At 61.2% G+C, this 24456-nt stretch overlaps 1 protein-coding gene across 1 annotated transcript in view; it reads right to left on the reverse strand.

Moving 5' to 3' along the window:
- The window catches only part of SLC9A3 (solute carrier family 9 member A3), a 34163-nt gene extending 12858 nt beyond the window's left edge, over positions 1 to 21305 (reverse strand). Inside the window, exon 1 of the mRNA XM_040262220.1 lies at positions 21089 to 21305. Within this exon, the coding sequence (XP_040118154.1) occupies positions 21089 to 21305 (217 nt within the window). The remainder of the gene's footprint in view (positions 1 to 21088) is intronic.
- Positions 21306 to 24456: the final 3151 nt, after the last annotated feature.

Here is a 24456-nt window from a genome sequence, read left to right on the forward strand (position 1 = left end):
ATGGAATTCCAGTTGAGCTATTTCAAATCCTAAAAGATGATGCTGTGAAAGAGCTGCAGTCAATATGCCAGCAAATTTGAAAAACTCATCAGTGGCCACAGCACTGGAAAAAGTCAATTTTCATTCCAATCCCAAAGAAAGGCAATGCCAAAGAATGTTCAAACTACCACACAATTGCACTCATTTCACATGCTGGCAAAGTAACGCTCAAAATTCTCCAAGCTAGGCTTCAACAGTTTATGAACAGAAAACTTCCAGATGTACAAGCTGGATTTAGAAAAGCCAGAGGAACCAGAGATCAAATTGTCAACATCCATTATAGAAAAAGCAAAAGAATTCCAGAAACCATCTACTTCTGTTTCATTGATTATACCAGAGCCTTTGATTGTGTGGATCCCAACAAACAAAAATTCTTAAAGAGATGGGAATACCAGACCACCGTACCTACCTCTTGCAAAACCTGTATATACATCAAGAAGCAACAGTTAGAACCGGCCACATGGAACAACAGACTGATTCAAAATTGAGAAAGGAGTACATGGAGGCTGCATATTGTCACCCTGCTTATTTAAAGTATATGAAGATTACATCATTCAAAATGCTAGGCTGGATGAATCACAAGCTGGAATCAAGACTGCCAGGAGAAATCAATCACCTCAGAAATGCAGATGACACCACCCTCATGGAAGAAAGCGAAGAATAAGTAGAGAGCCTCTTGATGAGGGTGAAAGAGAAGAGTGAAGAAGCTGGCTTAAAACTCAACATTCGAAAAACTAAATCATGGCATCTGGTCCCATCACTTCATGGCAAATAGATGGGGAAAGAGTGGAAACAGGGACAGACTTTATTTTCTTGGGCTCCAAAATTACTGAGGTTGGTGACTACAACCATGAAATTAAAGAATGCTTGCTCCTTGGAAGGAAAGCTATGACAAACCTAGGGAGTGTATGAAAAAGCAAAGAGATTACTTTGCCTACAATGGTCCATATAGTCAAAGCTATAGTTTTTCCAGTAGTCATGTATGGATGTGAGAGTTGGACCATAAAGAAGACTGAGTGCCGAAGAATTAATGCTTTTGAACACTGGTGTTGGAGAAGACTCTTGAGAGTCCCTTGGACAGCAAGGAGATTAAACCAGTCAATCCTAAAGGAAATCAAGCCTGGATATTCATTGGAAGGACTGATGCTGAACTAAAACTCCAATACTTTGGTCACCTTATGAGAAGAGCTGACTCATTGGAAAAGACCCTGATGGTGGGAAAGATTGAAGGCAGGAGGAGAAGGGGACGACAGAGGCTGAGATGGTTGTTTGGCATCACTGACCAGTGGACATGAGCTTGAGTAAGCTCCAGGAGGTGGTAATGGACAGGGAAGCCTGGTGTGCTACAGTCCATGAGGTGGCAAAGAGTTGGACACGACTGTGTGACTAGAAAACGAAGTTCTGTTTATTAAGAAGTCTTCTTTTGTGTTCTAAGGATTGTCTCCTGAGGTGCGAGGACCCGGGAGCAGCGGGGTCAGGGAGGAGGCAGAGCACAGGGTGTGGTCCACGAGCCTGGCCGGCGGCCCTTCCCCCCTGGGACCTGGGTTCCGACCCCGGAGCCCTACACCCTGTCCTCGGCGTGACTCCTCACTGGCGCCCTGGCACATTTGAGGGCTAGATGCTGGCTCTCAGAAGGCCTGTCTCTCTTCCCCAGGACAGTCCTCTCTGGGCCTGGTTGAGGCACAGTGGGGCAGGCGTGGGCCCTGCTCTGTAGCCCAGGGAGACTCAGGTCTCAGCCAGTGGGGCAGAATGGGCCCTGAGGCCCTGAGGACCCACTGGTGCCCCCCAGGAGCCCTCAGGCTTCCTGGGCTCGGGCACCGCGGCAGCAGCGGGTCATCTGGATGTCAGGACGAGGTCCCACTTCTTCCTCTGATGGTTTTCACGGGAGTCCTGTGAGGGCAGCCACCCAGGAAGCCAGCTGTGGCGTCCCGCCTTCACGGACAATCTCAGAGGCCAGGAGGCTGGAGCCTCATTGTTTCCACGGGACACAGTTCCCAGCCCACAGGGGGGCCGCCAGCTGCACGGCCCAAGGTGCCCACGTGGGAGGCTGCCTGTGAGCTCGGGGTGGGGGGCCAGAGTCGGGGCCGCGCTTCCTGGAAATCCTCCAGCCCCGCCCTGCCTGTCAGCAGGAGGCCTGAGCTTGGCCTCCCTGAGGTCTACAGGCTCTCGACCCCCTGGAGGGCCCTCCGAGCCCAGCATGGAAGGGTCCCTGACGGGGAGACAGGCAGGAGCCGAGGAGCCCAGGCCTTGCCGCACCTGCTCCCTGCATGCACGTGCCCAGCTGGCTGCCCACCGCGGACGGAGGGACGAGTGTCTTCCTTCACGGCCTGCTCCCACGCCTCAACCTGGCCCAGAGCCCTCCCTGCAGGCCCCGGGCCCCACCTGGAGGCCAGGATCAGTGGGCCTGGACCCAGGAGTCTGTGCTGGTCCCTCGGAGGGACGCTGTCACAGGAAGGCCTGGGCCCTCACCTGGCCTCCCAGGGGCTCACTGAGTCCACAAATGGCGGTGTGTCCTCTCCTCTCCCTCCTGCCGCTTGGCGTCTGGGAGCTGAGTTAGAAAGTACGCCCAGAGCCAGAACCACGGTGCACCTGAGTCCCCTGCTTGCTGGGCTGCTGTGAGGCCATGCTTCTCCCAGGCTGCACACGGCCTCTGCTCCTGCGCCTCCAAGGCCCACAACGAGCTCCGAGTAAGCTGCGTGGAGGGCCGCCCTGCCAGCCCCAGCTGCTGTTCCCAGAAACCTGTGCCTCCTGCCCCGGCCAGGCTCCTAGGGGCCACATCTGGTGACCACTGGTCGGGTTCCCCTCTGAAGATGCCAGCACTGTGCCAGCCGACCCCGCACACCCCCTGCCGAGACGTCAGGCTGGTTTCAGCTCAGGCTCAGAGTTTGCTCTTCAGCCAAACATCTCCCCAGAGTAGACGTTCACGGCGGGTCTCAGGTCACAGCTGTGGGGCCAGCGGGGCAGGAAGGTGCCAAGGAGCCAGGTGACCCTTAACGATGACAACAACAAAACTCTGCCCTTTGGGACTCGGAGTCCTAATCCTCTGCCACATTCCTGTATGGTTACTAGAAAACCTTAATGATTTGGACAAAGCGTGACTAAGTCACAGGCTGACCTCTGACCAGATGCTCCTGCTTGGAAGGAAGCCCTGAAAACCCACAGAAAAAGTGATCTGAACTTTTCACCCATTGAGAAAAAATACACATACACACACCCACACACATACACGCTCACAGACATGCACATGCTACACACACTATGCACATACATGTATACACACCACACACACACACACATATACACACCACAGACACACACACATATACACGCGTATACACACCACAGACACACACACACATATACACGCATGTATACACACCACAGACACACACATATATACACGTATACACACCAGAGACACACACACATATACATGCACGTATACACACCACAGACACACACATATACACATACATGTATACACACCACAGACACACACACATATACACATACACATATACACACCAGAGACACGCATACATGCGTGTTTGTGTGTGTGTCTGTGGTGTGTATACGTGCGTGTATATGTGTCTGTGGTGTGTATATGTGCGCATGTATACACACCACAGACACACACACATACATGCGCACATATACACACCACAGACACATATACACGCACGTATACACACCACAGACACACACACAAACACGCATGTATACACACCACAGACACACACATATATACACATACACGTATACACACCACACACACACACACACATACACGCACACACATACACACACACAATGTGGACAGACGGGCCTCCTATTCCAATTTCTGCGTCTGTCGGCACTGGATACGTGCCTCTGAGCGGGGCAGGGCCTGCTAAGCACTCATCCGTGTCCTGAACAGACACCCGCCTCACCTGCCCACAGCGGGGGGCACACCTGTCCCTCATCCTAAGCAGGGAAAGGGCATCTCCCGGAGATTTAATCTGACTGTCTCATGGTGAGTGAGGCTGAGGGTCTTATCTCATTTGGGAGACATTTCTTCCTGTTCTGTGACCCGTGTATCGTGGCCTTTGCTACTGTGTTACTGAGTTATCAGCCTTTTCTTATCAACGGGCGGCTCTTCACGCACGTGCAGGGTGCGTTTTCACTTTCAAAGGTCAGTTCAGTTTAGTTCAGTCACTCAGTCGTGTCTAACTCTTTGCAGCTCCATGGACCACAGCATGCCAGGCCTCCCTGTGCATAGCCAACTCCTGGAGCTTTCTCAGACTCATGCCCATTGAGTGGTGATGCCCTGCAACCATCTCGTCCTCTGTTGTCCCGTTCTCTTCCTGCCTTCAATCCTTCCCAGCATCAGGGTCTTTTCTAGTGTATATAGTTTATTTCTAGGATCTCACTGTGTTTGCTCTTCTCCAGTCTTTACCTTCGTCACTGTGACACTGTCTCAGTGTGAGCTCCTGCCCTACTGTGTCTGTGATGTCAAAACCCGCGGGAACTTTCCTGTTTCTCGCTGACGTTTTTCTCCGGGGGAGCCCTCAATCCCCTGCTCCCGCCCCGACCCCATCACGTGGCTCTGTCCGCCGCACTGTCCCCAGGAGCGGGAGGCCGCCCTGAGGCAGGCTTGCTGCCATGTGGTCCACAGGCCGTGCCTGGAGCTAGCGATCGGGGCAGGCAGGGCTGTCCCTCCCTGTGGTCTGAGGGCTCCGGCATCTGGTTGGCCCTTGGTTCCCAGTTGGTCTTTCTGGTCTTGGGGGAGGGGGAAGCAACAGTCTGTGGGGTGGGTGTGAGGCTGCTGTTCCCTGTCCCTGCCTGTAGCTCCGGGTCTCTGCGTGACGGGAATTCCTTGCGAGCAATCCTCCTCCCCGGCAGTCAGGCTGCGGGTGGCACTCCCCTTCCCCCGTGACCACCAGACAGCAGTCTGCATGGTAATGAGCTAATTAAGCTGAAGACTTGATTGATTTTAAATGGCAATTTGTGAGCGGCTCAGCCATTAAGCCCATAATGGGCGTTTTAGGAGCTAGTGGGCCAAGCTCCAAGCACCCTGGGCGAGCACACCTGCTGTGGCCAGCCCGGAGATGCTGTCCACCCGCCAGGAGGGCGGCCACTCCCTGTGGGGTCGTGTTCCCGAGAGCCAGACCCTCCCTTCAGCCTCGGCCTGAGTGTGGTTAGGACAGACAATCCTGCCACAGCTTCCGTGAGATGACTGGGATGACCGGCGGCCAGAGCACCTGCTGGGCCCTCTCCTTCCAGCCTCTGAGGCCCCAGGTGGCTGGGTCTCCTGGGGAAGCCAGGAGGATGGTGGGGGAGTCGCGGGATCGCCACTTGCTCCTCCCCACCACCTCCCAGCACCCTGGTTTGCAGTGGGGGGACCTGAGTGGGGCCTGGTGGCCAAGGGCCCAATCAGCCTCCTAACCTTCGTCTCCTTTACTCTGAAGACAGAAGGGCCCACAAAGCAAGTCAGAGCAGTGACCTGGGCTCCTCCAGCTGCAGCAGTGCACAGTCTCCACGTCCAGCACCCCAGAGCCTGGGCCGCGGACACAGTGCCTGGGCCGAGGACACGGAGCCGAGCCGCGGACACAGAGAGCCCTTGTCCCAGGGGAGTGCCCTGGGAAGTGAGTGTGGGGGGCAGCCTTCCCCATCAGAGCTGAGTTTGCCAGGAACCCCGCTGGCTGGGAGGACAGAGACTGCCCAAGGTTTTTCCAGGACTCAAGCACCTTGTGTGTCAAGAGCCAACATGGGGCCCGAGTGCATCCACTGTGGGGCCAGGGCCAGGTCGAGACCCACAGGCCGCCTCATGGGCAGGAGCTACGGGGGTGGCCAGAACCACGCAGAGCACTGGGGCCCAAGGGAGACAGGATGGCTCTCTGTGCAGGACAGACCGGGGGCCTCGTGGAGGCCGGTCCCCAGGAACTGTGTGAGGCTGGCCTGGGGCAGCCCAGCCTTCCACAGGGACCTCCCGGCCCACAGGTCACTGACGGTGGAGGCCTGGCGAGTTACAGCTAATTGAGCTCAGCCACACGATGGTCATAGCACGGGACACGTGCCTCAACCTGTAATTACAACCCTCGGACTGATGTTAAAGGTCAGAGGCACCCGCGCCAGCCAGCCATTCTGGAGGGGCCCCGAGTAGGGCAGGCGCTGGGAAGTTACTGCCAACCATCTTCACGCCCCCTTGGAACATGGCCTGGGACCTCGGGCCTGGGTTCAGGCTGTCCGAGGCCACCACCCCCAGGATCTCACACAGATTCAGCTGAGTCCACGCAATGCAGAGGCACGGTAAATCCCTTGGTTTTACTTTAACCTGTACATCCAGACCTGTTTCAGAGCAGTATCCAGACCTGCTCCAGAGCAGCCAGACAGTGCAACACTTCCAGAGAGAAGGGTGGGAGGCTTAGGGCTCCACCTGCTCCAGGAGACAAGCGGGTCCACGTGGGACCTGGGATGTCACACACTCAGGCAAAAACACATAGACACACACACAGGACACAGACACACTCAGGGACACACAGTCATGGTACACACAGACACACTCAGGGACACTGAGACGTAGGGACACCCAAATAAACACCCAGGGACACACAGACACACTCCGGGACACCCAGACATGCACACAGAGACATCCCACACACACATGCTGTGACCCAAACCCACACAGGCCCCAGTTCTGACTCTCCAGTCCTCTCTACAGCCATGCTGTGGTCTCCCTGGGGCCCCTTCCCGGACAGACACTGGCCCAAGGACCCTCATTCTGTCTTCAGAGGCATCCAGCCAGATGCCGTCCCCTACAGGGCAGGCAGCAACCACATGGCAGTGTGACTGATGATGTCACACATAATTATCCACACTCAGTTCAGCCGCTCAGTCGTGTCGGACTCTTTGCGACCCTATGGACTGTAGCACGCCAGGCCTGCCTGTCCATCACCAACTCCCAGAGTTTGCTCAAACTCATGTCCATTGAGCCGGTGATGCCATCCAACCATCTCATCCTCTGTCGTCCCCTTCTCCTCCTGCCCTCAATCTTTCCCAGCATCAGGGTCTTTTTCAATGAGTCAGTTCTTCGCATCAGGTGGCCAAAGTATTGGAGTTTCAGCTTCAACACTAGTCCTTCCAATGAATATTCAGGACTGATCTCCTTTAGGATGGACTGGTTAGACCCCCTTGCCGTGAAAGGACTCTCAGGAGCCTTCTCCAGCACCATGTTAAAAGAAATAAACAAAAGTGTTTTCAAATGAAGCCACATGAGCAGCCTTGTCCCTGCCCACAGGTGGCTCTGCAGCCACCGGCCCCTCTCCACAAACTACACCTTCTCCCCAAGAGACTTCTCACCGGTCTTCCGTGTCAGTCTGCTCTACGAGCTCTGCATACAGAGGCGCACGTTTAAGCTCTGCTCTCACGTGATTTCATGACTGGCTCTAACTTAGAGTTTGTGACAGTTACACCTCACGGCACCAATGGAGTCGCTCCCATTGTCCCAGCAAAGGGACCGCTGTCAAGCGTTGTCCAGCCACCTGTCCCCTAGTTAATGACCATGAGGTCTGGAATGAACACCCACCACACTGAAGAGAGCCCAAAGACAGAAACCAGAGGGACCTACACTTTGAGGAAGAGACTAGCACAAATCAATTTCCGTGTCTCCTTATGGCTGTTTCCCAAAGGGCAGGTCTTACCAGGGGTCATGCAGAGTAGCCGACACTCAAACAGAAGCCTATAGCCTGACTGGATTGAAAAATCAGAGCTCAGGGTGATCACAGTAACTGAAAAGGGAGGAGGCAGATCCCAGAAAGGAAAGAGCTTGAGAGGCCAAACCCCAAGTTCTGTATGAACTCTTGAAATATCTGGCTGACCTTTGAATCACACACAAGAGGCAGGTCCTGAGATGCCTGCAGAAGCTAAAAATCCAGAGGTTTCAGTTATTGTCACCACAGGGAGGCACACTTGGAGCTTCAGCCCAGTCTTGTCAAAACAACAGCTACCAACAGCAACCACAAAAATCAGTGCTCTCCAGAAGAACATAACAGAATAGAGTCTCTACAGTGCCTCAGTCACAGTGTCCCGGAAACAATGCAAAATTACTAGACATGTGAAGAAACAGGAAAACAGGACCCACAGACCAGTGGAGACCTCAAGGTGACCCGGATGTTGCTAAATCCTCGTAGCAGACAAGGATTTAAAAAGCTATTGCAACCATGCTCAAGGATGTAAAGGAAAATATGTTTGTAACGAATTAACAAAGAGTCAATCTCAGCAGTGGAATAGAATGGATTTGACTTTTTTCTTTTCTTTTTTCCTAAAAGAGTCAGATAGTAAATTGTTCAGGTTTGTGGGCTATACTTTCTGATTTTCAATTACTCAGTTTGCCGCTGTAGCACAGAAACAGCCATGCCTTACAAGAACAGATGGAGACCACTGTGCTCCAACAAGACTCCATTTACAGAAACAGCCGCCAGCCCGGCGGTGTAATCGGCCGGCCCTTGAAATGGAATATATCTAAAAGAACCGAACCGGAACTCTAGAACTGAAGAGCCCAATATCCGATACAAAAAAAGTCAACAGACAAGCTTAGCAGCAAATAGAGACAACAATAGAAATTACCCAAAGTAAAAGAAAAAGATAGAAAGCGGACAGAGCCTCAGTGGTGTGTGTAACGATAACAGAAGATACAGCGTATGTAAAGTCGGAGCCCTAGAAAGAGGAGATGGAAAACGGGGTAGGGAAATCTGAAGCAATGCTGACCAAAAGTGTCCCTGATTTGATGAACAATATAAACTTAGAGGCTTGAGAAAGACTTCAGATTAGATGGTTTCTACTGATCTGTCTTCCAGTGAAGCTGGAGCAGGTGTGAGAAAAACTAGGGTGCAGGGCAGGTAAGCCTGAGGGGCCGGGGCCTCAGACGAGGGGGCCTGAGGAGCTGCTGTGGCTGGGCCCGAGCGGGGAGCCACGACAGAGGCCCAGGTGCAGGCGGGTCTCGCAGACAGTCACAGGGCGTGCTTGCTGGAGTAGCTGGTGATCAGGTCACTGAGACCTCACTCCACAAAGGATTCACTGAACACGAGCTATGACAGGCAGACACCAGCCAAAACACCCAAGGCAGGAAGAAGTGAGGTTTCCAGCAGGGTCACACAGACCCCAGCACCACACAAACCCTCTCTCTGCACGAGATGTAAAAAGGGCCCAGAATGGCATGTACTCAGTGACTCTGCTATTATAGAATGAGGAAGCTGGAGGCTGGTGGCCCTGGAGGCCAAACCAACCAGAAAAGGCTTTTTTCAAAGTTCTAAGATTCAAGAACAGAAAGTTAATTACATCACAGGGAGCCATCATGGGAGGAGACAAGCCAGCCTCAGTGGGGCTGGTGGTTGGCTTGGAGACTGAGGGTGACAATCAGATCTGCCTTGAAGTCCACTGGAGCCAGGACACAGGACGCTTCACTTTGCTGGGGGTGGTGGTGGTGGTGCTGGGCTTGGAGAATCAGCAAACAGGTTTTCTGTGGGGGAGCAGGACTGCACCTTGTCGCCCTTTACCATCTGACCCACCAGGGAAGCCCTCCATCGACCTTTATACTTTCATGTGAAAAATTTCAGCAAGGTGTTTTCTCCAAGGCCGTGTTTTCTGCAGATAAAGTGTGTGGTCAATGTTCCAAGGTGTCATAAACCACGCCTGCCATTCACGTGGCGGCTCTGTCGCTGCAGCCACTGCTATCAGGGTGCTCTCAGCATGGCCCCCAAAGCCAGGACTTTGTCACGGGCCACTGCCCGGAGCCAGAGCAGCAGGGAGCCGTGGGCCTATCGATTTCTGATATGGACACCGTGCTGCAGGGGGCAAAGGGTTCCCAAGGCGGGGAGGCCACCAGAGGACCCCACATGGGCACCAGGTCACGAGAGAAGCTGGAATGAGAAGCTGGTTCTCATCCCTGGAGGAGAACAGTACTGCCCACACCCTCACTGGGACCACTCTGCACCACCAGCATGCAGCTGCCCCAGGACCCTTCCCTGGATGCTGCCCCCCACGAACGCTTCCCCCCTGCTGGTCCCCAGGACCCCCCATGGCCCCCCACCCACCACTGCTGGCCCCCAGGGGCCCCATGGCCCCCCCTGCTGGGGCTGCTCAATGGACCCCACCTGTCTGAGGGATCAAGAGTCAGGGTTTCTGCACATTCGAGTGCTTTCTGTTCTGAGGTCACTAGCACGTTACTGTTTTATCCCCTGTAGACTAGGTTTCCTCATCGTATGAGGATAAGGCTAGACCTTTCTGAGCGGCCATAAAGATGAAAGTCAGATTCCTGCAAGGAAGGTGGATTAAATGCTTCTTTCCCAAGCCAGGAAAAAATAAAAGGGTGATGGTGTCATTTATTTTCTTTATTCTTAGATTTTTGGTGGGGCCAGCAGGAAGGAAGGACCTGAAAATGCTGGCATCCCAGCTCTTGACCCACGCAGCCCACAAACTCCCACTGGACCCCATGAGGTCTGGCTGCTCGCGGGCAAGAACAGCCCACTGGCCACTGCTGAGGGTGGAGATGGGAGGTCTGGGGCCCGAAAGCCAGTGGCCGGATGATGTGAGGAAACCTGCGGGAAAAGGAGCTGCAACCTCGACAAAAAGTGCATTCAGCGATTACAAACCTTTTGTTAAATGTGAGAAAATACTGGAGCAGAAACTGAAGACTCCACGGAGGAGCTGGAAGATGAAGTTAGAGTCCTCTCAGGAGACAGAGGGCGAAGACGGCACGGGCTCAGGGGAGGAAATTCAAGAGGAGAAGGCGCACGAGTTCTCTCAGGGCAGCCGGCGGGGAGGCTGCCGCGGGCTCCGGGCGACCTGCCCGCAGGGGCCCGGCACTTCGAGGCAGACGCGTGCCCCTGAAGTGCACTATGGCTGAGGAGCGGGGGTCCCCAGCGTGAACCCCGTGGGTCACAGGCCGCTGGGGGTGGTCTGTGTCACCTCCACTGCACAGCCAGGCCCTGAGCAATGTGAGAGTCACGTCTGGTGGACAATGGTCCACACAAAGGGGGCTCCCCAAGGCCGAAGGCACGGAGGGCAGAGGCTGAGGGCAGGTGCTGGCCCTGCAGAAGGGGCGAAGGGGCGAAGCAGCAGGCAGGGGGCTGGAGGCCAGCAGCCTGGGCGGGGGAGGGGGGCATAAATAGGACATTCAGTGTCAGTTCGGGCGGCACCGGCTTCAGGAAAACAGACGGGCCCACAGGGGCCAGAACAGCGTGCGTGCTGCCCCCACGGCCACCGTCTGGGTCCCCAAGCGCGCGGGCTGAAGTCTGTGCTGCGGGCCTCCTCGGGACGGCGCGGGGCGGGAGCTCCGCTTGGCAGGGCCAGGGCGAGCAGGTTTCCAGAGGAGATGGTCCCCTGAGGCCCAGACCAGCGTCCACGCCTGCCGCCCGACCCTGGACTTCCCTGCCTGGACACGAGGCCGGAGGCTGTGGCCCCCGCCCCGCACACACCTCAGGGGCCGCGACGGGAGGGGGCCCGGAGCGCGGACCAGGGCGTGGCTGTGGGCCGAGGACCTTGCTCCCGGACGGTGCGTCTCGTTTAACTTTAACTGCCCGCGGTAAGGCCGGGGCCGTGCGGATGTGGCTGAGAACAGCCGACCCTGGTACCGCGGCTCCCTGGGGCACGCTGGGGCGGTGATGCGGGGATCCCACGCGCCCCGGGCAGCCCGCCCTGGGACACGGGCACCGCGGCGGTGGGCGCAGGGCCAGGCTCCTCCAGGGACAGAGCGCGCGGCCTGCACGCCCGGCTCCGGCCCTCTCCCGCGGGCCCGCCTCCCTCCGCTCAGGGGGATGCGCGCTGGGCTCCGAGGCGTCACATTCGCCTACCGAGAGATTCCGCGCGTCGGCACCGAAAGGGTCCCCGGGGAACACGGGGTCCCCATGGAAAGCCTCAGGGTGCCTCTCACAGCCAGTCCCCTGGCTGCCTCTGGGGCGCTGCAGAGACCAGTGCAGGGGTCCCCACCCCCTGCACCGGCTGGACGCCGCGGTGGGGCAGAGCGGGGGAGATGTTGGGAAGAGGGTCCCAGAGCTCCGGGGCAGGAGACCAGGACTTGAACTCGTTCCCCCTAGTCTGTTGAGAGAGCTGGGGCTTGTCCCCTGGGCGCCGCCATACACGCCCACCCTGCACCTTCCCGTGCGCCCTGCGAGTGCCCCGGGGAAGGCAGAGGGGTTGCTGAGCCGGGAAGGCCTCTGGCCCCCATGCGCAGGCCGGACTCGGAGCTGAGAGCGCCCGACCTGCAAAGCGTTCTTGGTTCTGTCGAGTTAATGAGTAAAAGATTTCCACAAGGGGTGCCACATTCTCCATCCCAGGGCCTGCCCGGAAAAGCCAGCCTCCTTTTCCAGCTTATCCCCTGAAGGCAGGGTGTGGGGGGCTGGGGGACTGCTGGATGTGGGGGCGGGTCCACAGTCCCCCCCTCACAAGCTCACCCCTGAGGCCTGCTCACTAACTCTGTATTTTTAAATGGCAGTCAGCTGACCCCTCCCCCCAAATCCTAGCAACAGGGTACCAGAGACCCCAGCATGGAGAGGGTCACTAGTAGTTTGGGTTTGAGGTGCCCCTGCGTGGGGCTGACGCAGGTCACACAGAGGTCTCTCCTCACCTGGCTGGCTCCATGCAACACCCTCTCCAGCCGCAGACTCAGTAGGTGAAAGCCAGCACCCTGATGGGGCCGCTAAATCATCCCCACCCCCACCAGGGGGGCCAAAGCTGCAGGGACAGGAGCGGGGGCAGGAGTGCCCGGCCCCCCCTTCCCCACACTAGAGGGCCCTGGCCCCGTCCTGGCCGCCACTGTGAGGTCCTGCCTCCCACTACTGACCTCAGACTTAGTGTCTGCAGCCATCGTGTCTGTTCTGGCATTTTCATTTTCATTTAGCCATTATTTGTTGAACTGTTACTAAACTGGGCGCTGTGCAGGGGGACTACGAGTTCACGGAATGCCCACCAGGCACCTTCTAAACACCTGTTAAGATGCTGGACCTGGCCGTGTCCCCGCCGAGGAGGCTGAAGTTGACGGTTGACAGTGCAGACAGGACTGGCTGCCCTGCAGCCCGAAGCGAGTGCATGACAGCCTCAGACTGCCTTCAGCTTCTGGGAAGCCAGTGAGACCCCTGGTTCTCAGGCCAGCCCCAACACTCCACATCAGAGCTTCTGGGGTGAAGAGGGGACAGCAGCTTGCCTGCAGCAAGGCCTCTTGCCTGTCACAAGGCCTCTTACGTGCAGTGACAGCCCAGGCCGGAGCCAGGCGTGGGGGGGCCCTGCAGAGCCTCAAGTCCTGTGAGGCTGAAGGCAGCCTCCAGGAGCTCAGCCCGGCTGTGCCTGCTCAAGGCAGTGCCCACTGCCCACCCCGAAGCCCTGTGAGCCTGGAGCCCCACGGGCCTGGGCCTGGCCCCAGCCTCACCCCAGAAGCTCTGATGTGAGCTGTTAGGACTGGCCTGAGAATCAGGGGTCTCACCAGCTTCCCAGAAGCTGAAGACAGTGTGAGGCCATGACACACCCGCCCGGGGCTGCAGGGCAGCCGGTCCAGTCTGAACCGTCAGGGAAGGAGCAGGAGGACGGCTTTGCCACCTTGGGGTGTGGAGGGGGCAGCAGGCACACTTGACGTTCCTGAGCTCACCCCACTTGGCTCCCGAGTCCCTGCCAGTATGGCCAGGGTAGGACATGGCCTCCCGGGAGCCTCCATCCGAACTGGCTCTGCAAAGCAGCTGGAGGCAGATGGACCCCCACCCCGTCCGCAGGCAGAACGACAGCAGGCCTGACTCTGGGCAGGGCTCTGCAGCGCCCCCGGCACAAGGCCTTGTGTCCCCCACTTTCTGGCTACAGGAAGCAGCCTTCATTCCGCCTCTGTGACCTTCCCTGAGTTCTAAGGGGCAGATCCAAGCAGCTGTTCATTAGGGAAGGGAGGGGATAGAGACCAGGGAGGGAGAATCAAGAGCAGCCTTGGGGCAAGGTCCTGTTTTCCCATCAAGGGACACACACTGGTGTCTCTGAGCCATTCTGCAGATATGGAAACCCCTCCAGGTGGGAGCATTAATGATTAACTGTATGCTGCCCGCAAGCATGCAGACCCCAGACCAGTCGGACCTGAAGGCTGACAATGTGAACTCCTACTTAGCTCACCACCCACCTGTCAGAAGAATGTCCATGAGCTGATCACGCCCTCTGAACAATTACTGTGAAACCTGTCACTGTCCTCCCCAGTGGGGACACAGGGCTTTGGGAGCAGGAGCCCACGGTGGACCCCTTTGCCTGGCAAAGCGATAAAGCTCTCCTTTTCTACTTCACCTCAGACTCTGAGATTCGATTGGGCTCTGGTGCCGGGAAAAGCTAAGTCTTCGACATCAGCTCTGGGGTCCTGCCCTTGGAGGGGGTGTCCAGTGACTACTCCAGCTGGAAAGGCCTCTGTGAGCCCAGGACACAACTCTCGGGGGCCAAGCCTCCTTCTCCCGCCTCCCCCCGACAACAGGCTCCTTGCCGCAGCCCTCCCTGAGGGCCAGCTTCTCCTGCTGGGGCGGGGGGGTGCTCCGTGTCCAGCCCAGCGCTCCTGACTGTGTCGGGGTATGGTGCTTGCGTGCTAAGTCGCTTCAGGCGTGTCCGACTCTTTGCAGCCCCAGGGACTGTAGCCCGCCAGGCTCCCCTGTCCGTGGGATTCTCCAGGCAAGAATCCTGGACTGGGTAGCCATTCCCTCCTCCAGGGGATCTTCCCCACCTGGGGACTGAACCCCTGTCTCCTGTGACTCCTGCGTGGCAAGTGGATTCTTTTCCGCCGAGCCACTGGGGCCTGGGGGCGAAAGCAAGGCAAGCAGGCACCAGACCCCGAGCCGGTCTCACACACCTCTCGCGGACACTGGCGGGGAGAGCTGGGACCCAGAGGCACGTGAGGGGACCTCAGGTCCCCAGGTCCACCACCACACGAAAGCTAGATCTGACTCGGTGCCACGGGTGAAACCCTCAACCCACGGGCACGAGCGCACGGCCCCGGGGCGGCCCTGTGCAGCCGGGCCCACGTCGAGCGGGGACGGGCCTGAGCGGCACCACGCCTCCTCCGCGCAGGGCCACGTTCTGGGAGAGCAGCTGTGGAGGCTGCGGGCCCATGTCCACTCCACTCCGATGCCCAGGCTCGCTAAGTCTGAGAAGGAGCCGAGGCCTGTGAGCTGGTGGCCCCTCACCCTTCTCCTTGTCCCAAAAGCTGCTGGAGACAGACGTTTCCAGCTTCCACGTCCTGCCTCTCTTTCCCGGCTGAGAGCTCACAACTGGCTGGACTTTGGCAGGGTATCTCTGCAGGTGGTGAGCTCCCTGGAGCTTCCCAACTTACCTAGGAGGAAAGGGAGCCTGCCCTGCCCTCCTCCGCGAGGCCACACCCGGCCTCCCCTGCACGGGCCACGTCTGCGCCTGAAGCACAGTCTGACTGAGGCCTGGCCCACCGGACTCAAGGCCCCCCGAGGCCACGCCCCCAGCCTGTCCCCTTCCCCACTGACGCCCACAGGCTCCCCTGGCCCCGACAGCCTCCCCTCTCAGCAACGCCCTGCCCCTCGTTGGCGTCTTCACCCGGACCACCTTCCCCAGCCCCTCTCGCTTTGCCAGCCCCACCTTTTGCGGCCCTTCTTGACTGTCCCCCAGACGGGAAGCCTGCACCCTGGCCACCACCTGACCCCTCAGCCTGGACTCTGATCCCCCGTGTCCAGCAAGCCCCGGGGCCTCTCCATTCTTTCTAGAGCGAGCACGTAAACACTTGGCTTGCAGGCGTGGACTTGAGACACAGCAGTTCCAAGGACAGACCCCACGGCCTTGAGGCACTGCCCGGGGCCTCAGCCCTGGCTCCACAGGCTGGTCAGGCTGGCAGAGGTGAGATGGCTCCTCACCCTGCCCCAGGGCACAAGGGGCCTGGAGGCCAGAACACACCCCCCACAGCCACCTCAGGGCCTTCGTAAGACCCTGGAGCCACCTGGGTGCCACCTGGACCCTGGGGAAGCCCACCAGCTGCGGGCTCTCTCCTGCCCAGGCCCCCGCCCACCCACCCTCCCTGCTCTCGCTGGCACATGGTGCCCTGTGTCCCGTGGCCGACCTCGCCTGCCCCCAGGGACTGCCACGCCCTGAGGGAGCTCTGGTCTGTCTTATGGGAAGCCGTGGCCCTACCAGGCACGTGGCAGCAGCCGCTAAGAACCCAGCACGTCGGCCTCAGTAATAGCCGTTCAGGCCCAGAGGTCGTCGCCGCGCGTGCACCCCGGAGCAGGTTTCTCCCGGGGGCGCGTGAGCTGACCGTGCAGGCGCTGTGGCCTGCACGCCTGAGCCTGTGGGTCTGCTCTGTCCAGTCTTGTGCCAGAAGGCAGGGCTGGGTGTGAATGCACAGAGTTTCAGCTCATGGGGTAGCTGCTGTGGGCCAGGCCTCAGGGGTGAGCTGTCCCCGCCGCAGAACCCCAGAACCCTGCCACGCCCACGGGGCTCTGAGCAGGTCCGGCCTCGAGAGCCCACGGGGTGGTCGCTGGATGCACCCCTCACGGGAGGCTGTGTGATAATTCAGTGAGGAATTTGAGGAGCTTCGGGAGCCTCTTGCTGGACCGGCACCTGGAGGGTTTGCCGTGTCCGTCCCTTCACTGTCCAGCACTGTCTGGCCAAGCACACGCGTCCGTGCAGACCTGCAGGAGCAGGGCCGGGCGGGCCGGCCTCTAGGCCTGGGGCTCTGTGCCGCCTCTGCGGGGCTGCCCTGCCTCAGACAGAAGGCCTGGGTGCTGAGGGGTGACCTGAGGGCCCATCTGATGGGTTCTGCAGGCAGGGCTGGTGGGGAGAGCGGCCTTCGCAGGCCCCTGGGTTCCCCTGGCGCCCCTCTGACGCCCCGCCCTGAACAGATGGAGGAGACAGACTTCCCAGCATGAGAGGGGGTGGAGCGGGGACAGGAGACCATGGGCAGGGTCGGTGAGGGGGGGTTGGACGGAGCAGGCGCAGGTGTGCGGCTCCCCTGGCGAAGCGGGTTTCTCTCAGGAGCGCACCCAGGCCTCCCCCAAGGCTTCCTGGTGTGGGGGCGGGGCCCCCAGCTGAGCCCGGGGAGGACCCCACAGCCTGGGCCCCAGTGCGGGGAGGTCAGTCCCTGGGCCCGGCGGGCGTGGAGACGGAGGAGCCCCTCCTGAGGGATGGCGGGGTGGGCGGAGGAGGGCCCCAGGGGAGCCGGCCCTGGCTCGCGGGGACCCTGCCTGCTCCATGCTCCCACTAAGGGCGCTTGGACGCTAGGCAGACGACGCGGGGTCCGGTCGGGCACGGGGCTGGGAGGGCCCAGCAGAAGGGTCAGCTAGCTCAGGCCCCTGTCTTAGAGCCCCGTGTGGCTCTCTCGGACGCCCTTGTGGGAAGTTGCCAGACAGACGGCTCCCCAGGGCGTCCCGTCTGCCGAGCAGGCAGGACCGGGGTGTCAGCACCTCCCAACCTTTGCCCCTCGTCCCCGGGACACTCCAGAGAGACACCTTAGCTCCAAATGCCAATTGTTTTACAGCTACAGTAATTCTTCTGCAGGCGGTTCCTGAGAAGGGAGACTTTACACCTTCAGCACAGGAACGCCGCTCCTGTGGCGACTCCAGGGAGCGGCCCTGGTCCCAGGCCTTGGCCAAAGGGCCTTGATCCATCGGTCCTGCCAAGCTGAAGTCCACTAGGGCCCACGGGCTCGTCTACGCCAGGGAGCGCCCACCAAGCCGTCCTACGGCTCACCCGGCCTTTCCCGGTCACCCCCTCCTCCAGACCCTCTCACAGACCCCCTCAGGGGTGCAAGGGAAATTCAGTGGGAGCCACAGGAGGAGGGCACTCCCACAGGAAAGAGGAACAGGGGCTGGACACGGCAGGGGGTTGCTGCTAGGACGGGGCCCTCAGCGGTGAGAGCAGAGTCCTCACTACCGCGCCCCCGGGGAATTCCCACAGGCGCCTGCTTTCGCCTCCAGGAGGTCAGCACTGTCTGCCGCTCCCCACAGCCCAGGAGCATGCCTCAGGGCCCGCGCCGGTGCCCAGGGCCCACACCAGCACCCAGAGGCCCACATTGGTGCCCGGGGCCCACACCAGCACCCAGGGGCCACACCGGCGCCCAGGGGCTGCGCTTGAGAGAAGCCACTGATGCTGCATGCAGTCAGCACAGAGGCCCTGGGTGTCCCAGCACGGAGGTCTGTGCCCCCTCCCCCGGCAAGGGCTGGGCTGGACCGCAGTCCTGCTGACCCGATGAGAAGCCGCGGAGACAATGCTTTGCAAGTGGCGGGCGCCAGGGCGCGGAGAGCAGAGCCTGGGCGGATGAGGCGCCATGACCCCAAGACTGGAGTCCAGCGCGCACACGGACGGGAGAGGGGCTTGCCTCTCCAAGGGCCAGGCTGCTGCGGCCTCTGAGTCCCAGGTCTGGGCTGGGCGGGGGTGTGTGTGAAGAGGGTCACCCCTGAGGCCGGAGGCCCCCAGATACTCCTCAGGGTGCCCTGGGGACCCTTTTGATTAGGAAAGACGCCCCCTGCGCCCCCTGCAGAGCCCCTTCCTCCCAGGCTGGTGAAAAGGGAGGAGGCGACTGAACCCCTTGCAAACCCAGGGGCCGCGTGGGCAGGGCCAAGGCCTCTGAGGACCATCACGGCTGGGGCCTCCCCCTTTGCCAGCCCCCCACCCAAGCCGCCTCCTCTGAAGCCAGGAAGGCCTACAGGCACCCGTCTTCCCTGGAGTGTTTCTGCTGGGCCCGGGGTGGGGGGTGGCTTGGGGGCCGCCCTGAGAGAGGCAGGGGGGAGTGAGGTGGTGAATCCCCACCTGCCCTTGTGGCTCCTGGCTCAGGAGGAGAAATCACACCTCCCAGCAGCTCTGGCCAAAAGTCAGCACTGCCCTCACCCGCCGCCCCCCCGTCCTGGGAACCCCACGTCCAGGGAGGAGGGCAGGGGAGGGGGGTCCTGCCCTCTGCCCCACTCTAGGCCTTGGTTCCGGAAGCTGCCTGGAATACCCCAGCCCAGGTGGACCCCCAGCCAGTGTGGCCTCAGCTTCAGGATCCAGCTCTGCCGATGTGGGCCTGCGGAGCGCTGGCCCCCAGGGGAAGCGGAGGAGGCAGAAGGGGGAGAGGAAGAAGGAATCCAGCCTGTTCCGAGGCCCCAGCGGGTCCTGGTCGGGGGCTGCAGGCTCAAGACCCCCTGGGGAGCACGTCACCCACCCAGGGCCCCGGGCTGGCTGAGAAGGAGGGCTTGCCCCCAGCGGGCGCCCCGGGCACATGGGGACCCGCGGGGGTCAGTGCGGCAGGTCCTGGAGGGCAGGGCGAGGCTGGGAGGGGCCTGAGCACAGGGTGGGGCCCGGCTTGGGTTATACGATGAGAAAGCGGCGGGGGGCGGAGGGGGCGGCCAGCACCCCTCGGAGGAGCCGCAAATGCAGGGCAACACGGGGGCCCCGGGCGCAAGGCACCCCCTCAGGTCTCCCTGGGGCCCCCCTCAGTTTCCTTGGCGTGCCCACCCAAGCCTCCCCCAACGTCTGCCTCACCCCTCCCCTCAAGTGGAACCAGCAGTTCCCCTCAGGTGGAGCTGTTGAAAGGGCAAGGGGTGGGGCAGGAAGACCCCCCTCAAGACTCAGGACGGAGCAGGCTGGAGCAGGCAGCACCCCCCCCCGCCCCCGAGAGAAGGTCCCCTCGGGAGGAGTGCCCGGGAGACGGGGCAGCTCTTCCTGGAGAGTAACACCGGCCCGCCACGTGCATGTCCCGCGTCTGAACCCGGGCTGGACTTGCACAGAAAGTTTTGTGCGATTTGCTCCCAGGGGAGCCTCAGGTCAGGGTGCTTCTAGAGCCCCGGGGAGGCTGGACCTGCCCAGCAAGTGACCAGTGCTGGCAGGTCCCCCGAGGCGGAGACATCCAGGGCAGACATAGCATGTGAGACCATATCCCCCTGCTCACATCTCACTTCTGACATCAGGAACTCCCACAAAAAGCCAGCAAGTCGGGGGCACTCAGGGCTGGGCAGGCATGGCCAGGGAGCTGAACAGACATCAGAGTGGCAAGGAAGAGACCAGAGAGCTTGAAGAAATAGAAAGACGTGACGGACCTAAAAGGGAGCTGGTTGGCAGAGCGGACACACGCAGGCGGGGCTGAAGCAGAAGCAATCTGTAACCAGCCGCCACCAGGAATCCCCCAAGCCAGGTCCAGAGTCCTCGAACAGACTCTCCCCAGAGCCCGCCCCTCCCATCCTGCTGAGGAGGCCGTGCCCCCCCAGGCCCCCCATTCGGAAGCCACTGCTGACCTGTCCCGGTCTCGGATGTTCTGTGAGCGTGTGGGGGTGTCCTCAGCCCCCGTGGACAGTTTCCCCTCTCCACTTGCTAAGACGGCACACGCCATCACATGTCCACCACCCCGGAAGACCCTCCCTGGAGTGGAAACTTTGGTCCTCAGCTGCTCCTGAGAAAGCTGACCTTCCTGTCACCTTGCCTGGAGTTTCCTGCAATTCCCACTTTGCCGGCTCAGTGGAGCAAGTCAAGAGAAGAGCGATCTTTCAGACCAGGATTTTTAGTAGAGAAACACTGTCAATGGAAAACTCGCCTCTATAAATAGGCTTTCACTGAGCTTCATGTCGAGTGGCACCGCTTTTCTTTCTGCACTGGGGACGGAGTGCTCCCGCGCTGGAAGGCAAGGACATTCCCTCCGTCCTCCACTAACGCCCCGGACAAGCCCGACACACAGAAAAGCTGGCTGCCGGAGCCCCAGCGCGGAGCGACCGTGGACGTCTGCGGGCAGAAGGAGCCGGGCCTGCGGAGACCGGGGAGGCAGGGACGGGAAGCGGCTGCGCCCGCCCGGACAGGACCGGGTCACCGTCGGCCACGCGCACCGCGCTCCGGGCCCGGCCAGGCTCGCCGGTCTCTGACCTCTGCCTGCGCTACCTGAGTCCCAGGTCTGGCCGCTGCGGTCCGCGACCTGACCTCCCGGAAGCTGGCTGAGACGCTCCCCTTCCACAGGGAAGACCGCGGAGCCGGCGGAGCCAAGGAAGAAGGCGGCGCGGAAGGCCAGCTGTTGCCTGGGGGCGCAGGAGGGGGCCTGCAGAGTCCGCAGCCAGCCGCCGCGCCCGCGGAGCCCCGGGCAGCTTACCGATCTTGGCCAGGCTGGCCACGAGGATCCACAGCGCGATGATGTACGGGTCCTGGACGTGGTGCCATTTGAAGGTGACCACCTGGAAGCCGTGGGTCTCCCCGTGCGCGCCGCCAGGCTCCTCCTCCACGGCCCGCGCTCGCGGCAGCTCGCCCAGCGCCAGCAGCAGCGCCAGCAGGACTCCCCACCTGGGGCCCGGAGCCCAGCGCCCCGACATCACTGCGGTCGCTCAGCGCCTTGTCCGGATGCTCATGTCGCGGGAGCCCTGGTGCGCTCGGCGGGACGCTCGCTGGGCTGCGCGGAGCCGAGCGCGCTCCGGGCGCAGGCTGCTGTCCGGATCCCCGCCCGCCCGGGTGGCCTTTAATCCGGCGGCCCCCTCCCGCCCCGGGGCGGAGCCTTCCCGCCCGCCCCGCGCTCACGCGAGCGCAGACCCAGCCGCCGGCTCCCCGCCAGCCCGCCCGCGGCCGGCGCACACCCACCCGGCCCGGCCGGCCCCCGGGCCCGGCTTCCCACCCGCGGGCCCCCGGCCCCTCAGCCGCCGCCCAGTCCTCGCCCCGCGCGCTCTTCCTCCCGACCTCCTAGTTCCCGGGCGGAGGGCGCAGCCTCGCTGGCCGCCTCGCCTTGAGCGGGAGGGCAGCGCGGGAGGGGCCGGGGCCTGGGATCCCCGCGGCGGGGTCGGGGCGCGGTGCCTTGAGCGCCCCTCGGCGGCCCTTGACCGGCCTCCACAGGTACCCGGGCCGCTGTGGGCACCGCTGTGGGCGCTCCTTAGCCCTCCAGGCCGGGCGAGGGGCCCTCCGAAGCCTCCCGGCAGCCCGCCCGTCGACAGGAGCCAGGCCTCCAGCCACAAACCTGTGTTTCCAGACGGGAGCCCCTGGCGACAAACCCGGGCCCACACCCCACCCGCCCCAGAGCTTCGCGTGGGCGGAACCAAGCCCCTCTGCCCTCCCCACCGGGGGCTCCCCTCCTCTTTTCTTGAGGGCCCCTCCCTCTGACCTGGGAGCTCGACGCTGCCCCCCACCCCTGGACCTCCAGTGGAGGAACTCTGGGGCCCTTTCTCCCGCAGGGTATGACCAGCTCCACCACCAGGCCTCAGCCCCGGCCAGCCTCTGCTGCTAGCTGGACGGCCCGTCTGGCCTGGAGAGAGGCACACGCTGACCCCCTGTCCCCCAGAGCCCACTGCAGCTCTTCTGCCAGCGGTTCCCCCGGGACTTAGAGGCAGGCGCCCACCTCCAGGCCCCCGGCCTCCAGTCCCCCCCGGCCACCAGTCCCCCAGCCTCCAATCCCCTGGCCTCCAGACCCCCAGCCTCCAATCCCCCGGCCTCCGATCCTCAGCCTCCAGTTGTCTGGGCCCCTGGCCTCTGGTCCTTCAGCCCCCGGTTCCCCTGGCCTCCGGGCCCCCAGCCTCCGAGCCCCCAGCTTACGGTCCATAGCACCTTCAGAATTCCCTAAAGCCTGCCGGCTGCTCAGTGCCTGTGGCCAGCCCACAGTGGCTCAGAGCCCTGGGCCTCCCTCAGCTCCTGTGGGCCCCCCCACTGAGAGGACGGGCCCTGGCCCCTCCCTGAGCTCCTCAGCACCTGCCCTGGGGACCCCATCAGCATCCCCTCTGCTTCCTGAAGCACCCTTCTCCTCCTGCCGCTGCTAACCTCAGCTCACAGGGGTGACTCAGGACTCCCCTCCTCCAGGCTCCGGGCAGGGCTGCTGTCCCTGTAGGAACGTCTTTGCACGAGTGAAGGGCTCCACAAAGGCCCTGAAACTGCCCGACAGACAGATCCCCCAGGAGAGGCTGGTTGGATGCAGGAACAGATGGGTGGGCAGATGCGTGGGTGCAGAGGTGGGTGGGGGCATCTTTTAATACCTGAGTCTGTGTCAGGGTCCCAGGAAACTCGAACACCGTGACTATCCTTGAGTCCTCTCCTGTTTCTTGCTGGTGGGAAGTGGCCACCAGTGGTGTGGGGGAGAGAAAGAGAGCTCAAATCCTGCTCTATGGGGGAGCTTGCTGAGTGGCTGAGCTCTGAACGGCGGGTGAAGCTGGCTGGCTCTTTGGGAAGATGCTGCTGAGGGCCTCAGTTCTCCCTGGGTGTCCCTCTGCTTTGAGGTAGCCTGGGGGTCCTGGCACAGGGAGGAAGGCCAGCCTCAAAGGTTGCTGTGAGCGCGGGGTGGGGGCGGCACCCAGCAGCAGGAGCACGGCCCGAGCACTGGGCTGTGGAGGCTCAGCCATATCGGTGTGTCTGTCCCCAGCTCCACCCTCAGCCTCCTGTCCCAGAGACAGCCGCCAGACCAGCCCAGGGTGCCTGCGGCCCAGCCCACACCGTTCCTCTCTTGGGGCTCCAGGTGAAGCCTTCAGGAAGAGGGGCCTCGGCCTATTCCCATCACACAGGACACTCCCGCCGCTGCTGGGACGAGGCGTGCCCCGCATGTCCTGTCAGCCCTGGGGTTTGGCCCCCCGTCCTAAGAACTCATGGCATTTCCCCCTGAGAGGGGTTGGTCTGAGACCCACGGAGCCGTTCAAAGGGCAGAAGAGCAGAGCGCCACTGTGTGGACTCGGATTCTGCAGTGCCGCCGCTGGCCGCGGCCAGGCTGCTGCAGAGGTGACCACAGGCTGCCAGGGGCAGAGGGAGGGACGCGAGCCCCTGCAGTGGTGGGTGAGCCCTGGGGCGTCTCGTGCAGCGGGCAGCGCCCGGGTGAGGAGCCTGGCTACGTGGCTGCGTTTGTGGGCATCTGTACAATGAATGCGTCTGCAGGGTGGATGGTCAGAACCGTGCCAACCTCCCCAGCAAGCCTGGCCGGCATCACGGCGTGTGGTGCACACCGTCCCCTCCTGACCCCTCCCGAGCCCGCGCCCAGCTGCCGGCCCCTTCCCTTGACCACTTCTCCAGTGTCACCCCCTGGACTGCGGCCGTGGGTGGGTGGGCAGCCTCTAACCGGGTGTGTGGTTTCAGGCAGGGCTGTAGCCTACCCCGGTCCCAGGCTGCCATCCACAGAGGGACAAGTGGCGAGACCAAGCGCACCCAGAGGGCTGTTTGCATTTGGCGGGGGGCGTCTTGAGAAGTGTCCTCAGGACCCTGATGACCACCCTGCTCACAGCGGCCTTCAGACTCTGCCCCCTCCCCTCCGTCCCCACCCCGGCCTGGGTCACCAGGGGGTCTGCCTGCAGACGCGCGGCCTCAGGAAGAAGCGCCCCAGAAGGGATGGGGTAATCATCAGAAACCTGTTTTCTCACAGAATTTGAGTCTGGGAGTCCAAGGTCAAGCCCGACGGGGCTTGGTTCTGGTGACAAGCCCCCGCATGGCCTGTCCTCCGAGCAGGCTGGAGCGGAGGAGGGTGCTCCCTTTCTCTTCCCATTGGATCAGGACCCCATCCTGTGACCT

Source organism: Oryx dammah, unplaced genomic scaffold, assembly GCF_014754425.2.
Source record: "Oryx dammah isolate SB20612 unplaced genomic scaffold, SCBI_Odam_1.1 HiC_scaffold_20, whole genome shotgun sequence".
Taxonomy (NCBI): Eukaryota; Metazoa; Chordata; class Mammalia; order Artiodactyla; family Bovidae; genus Oryx; species Oryx dammah.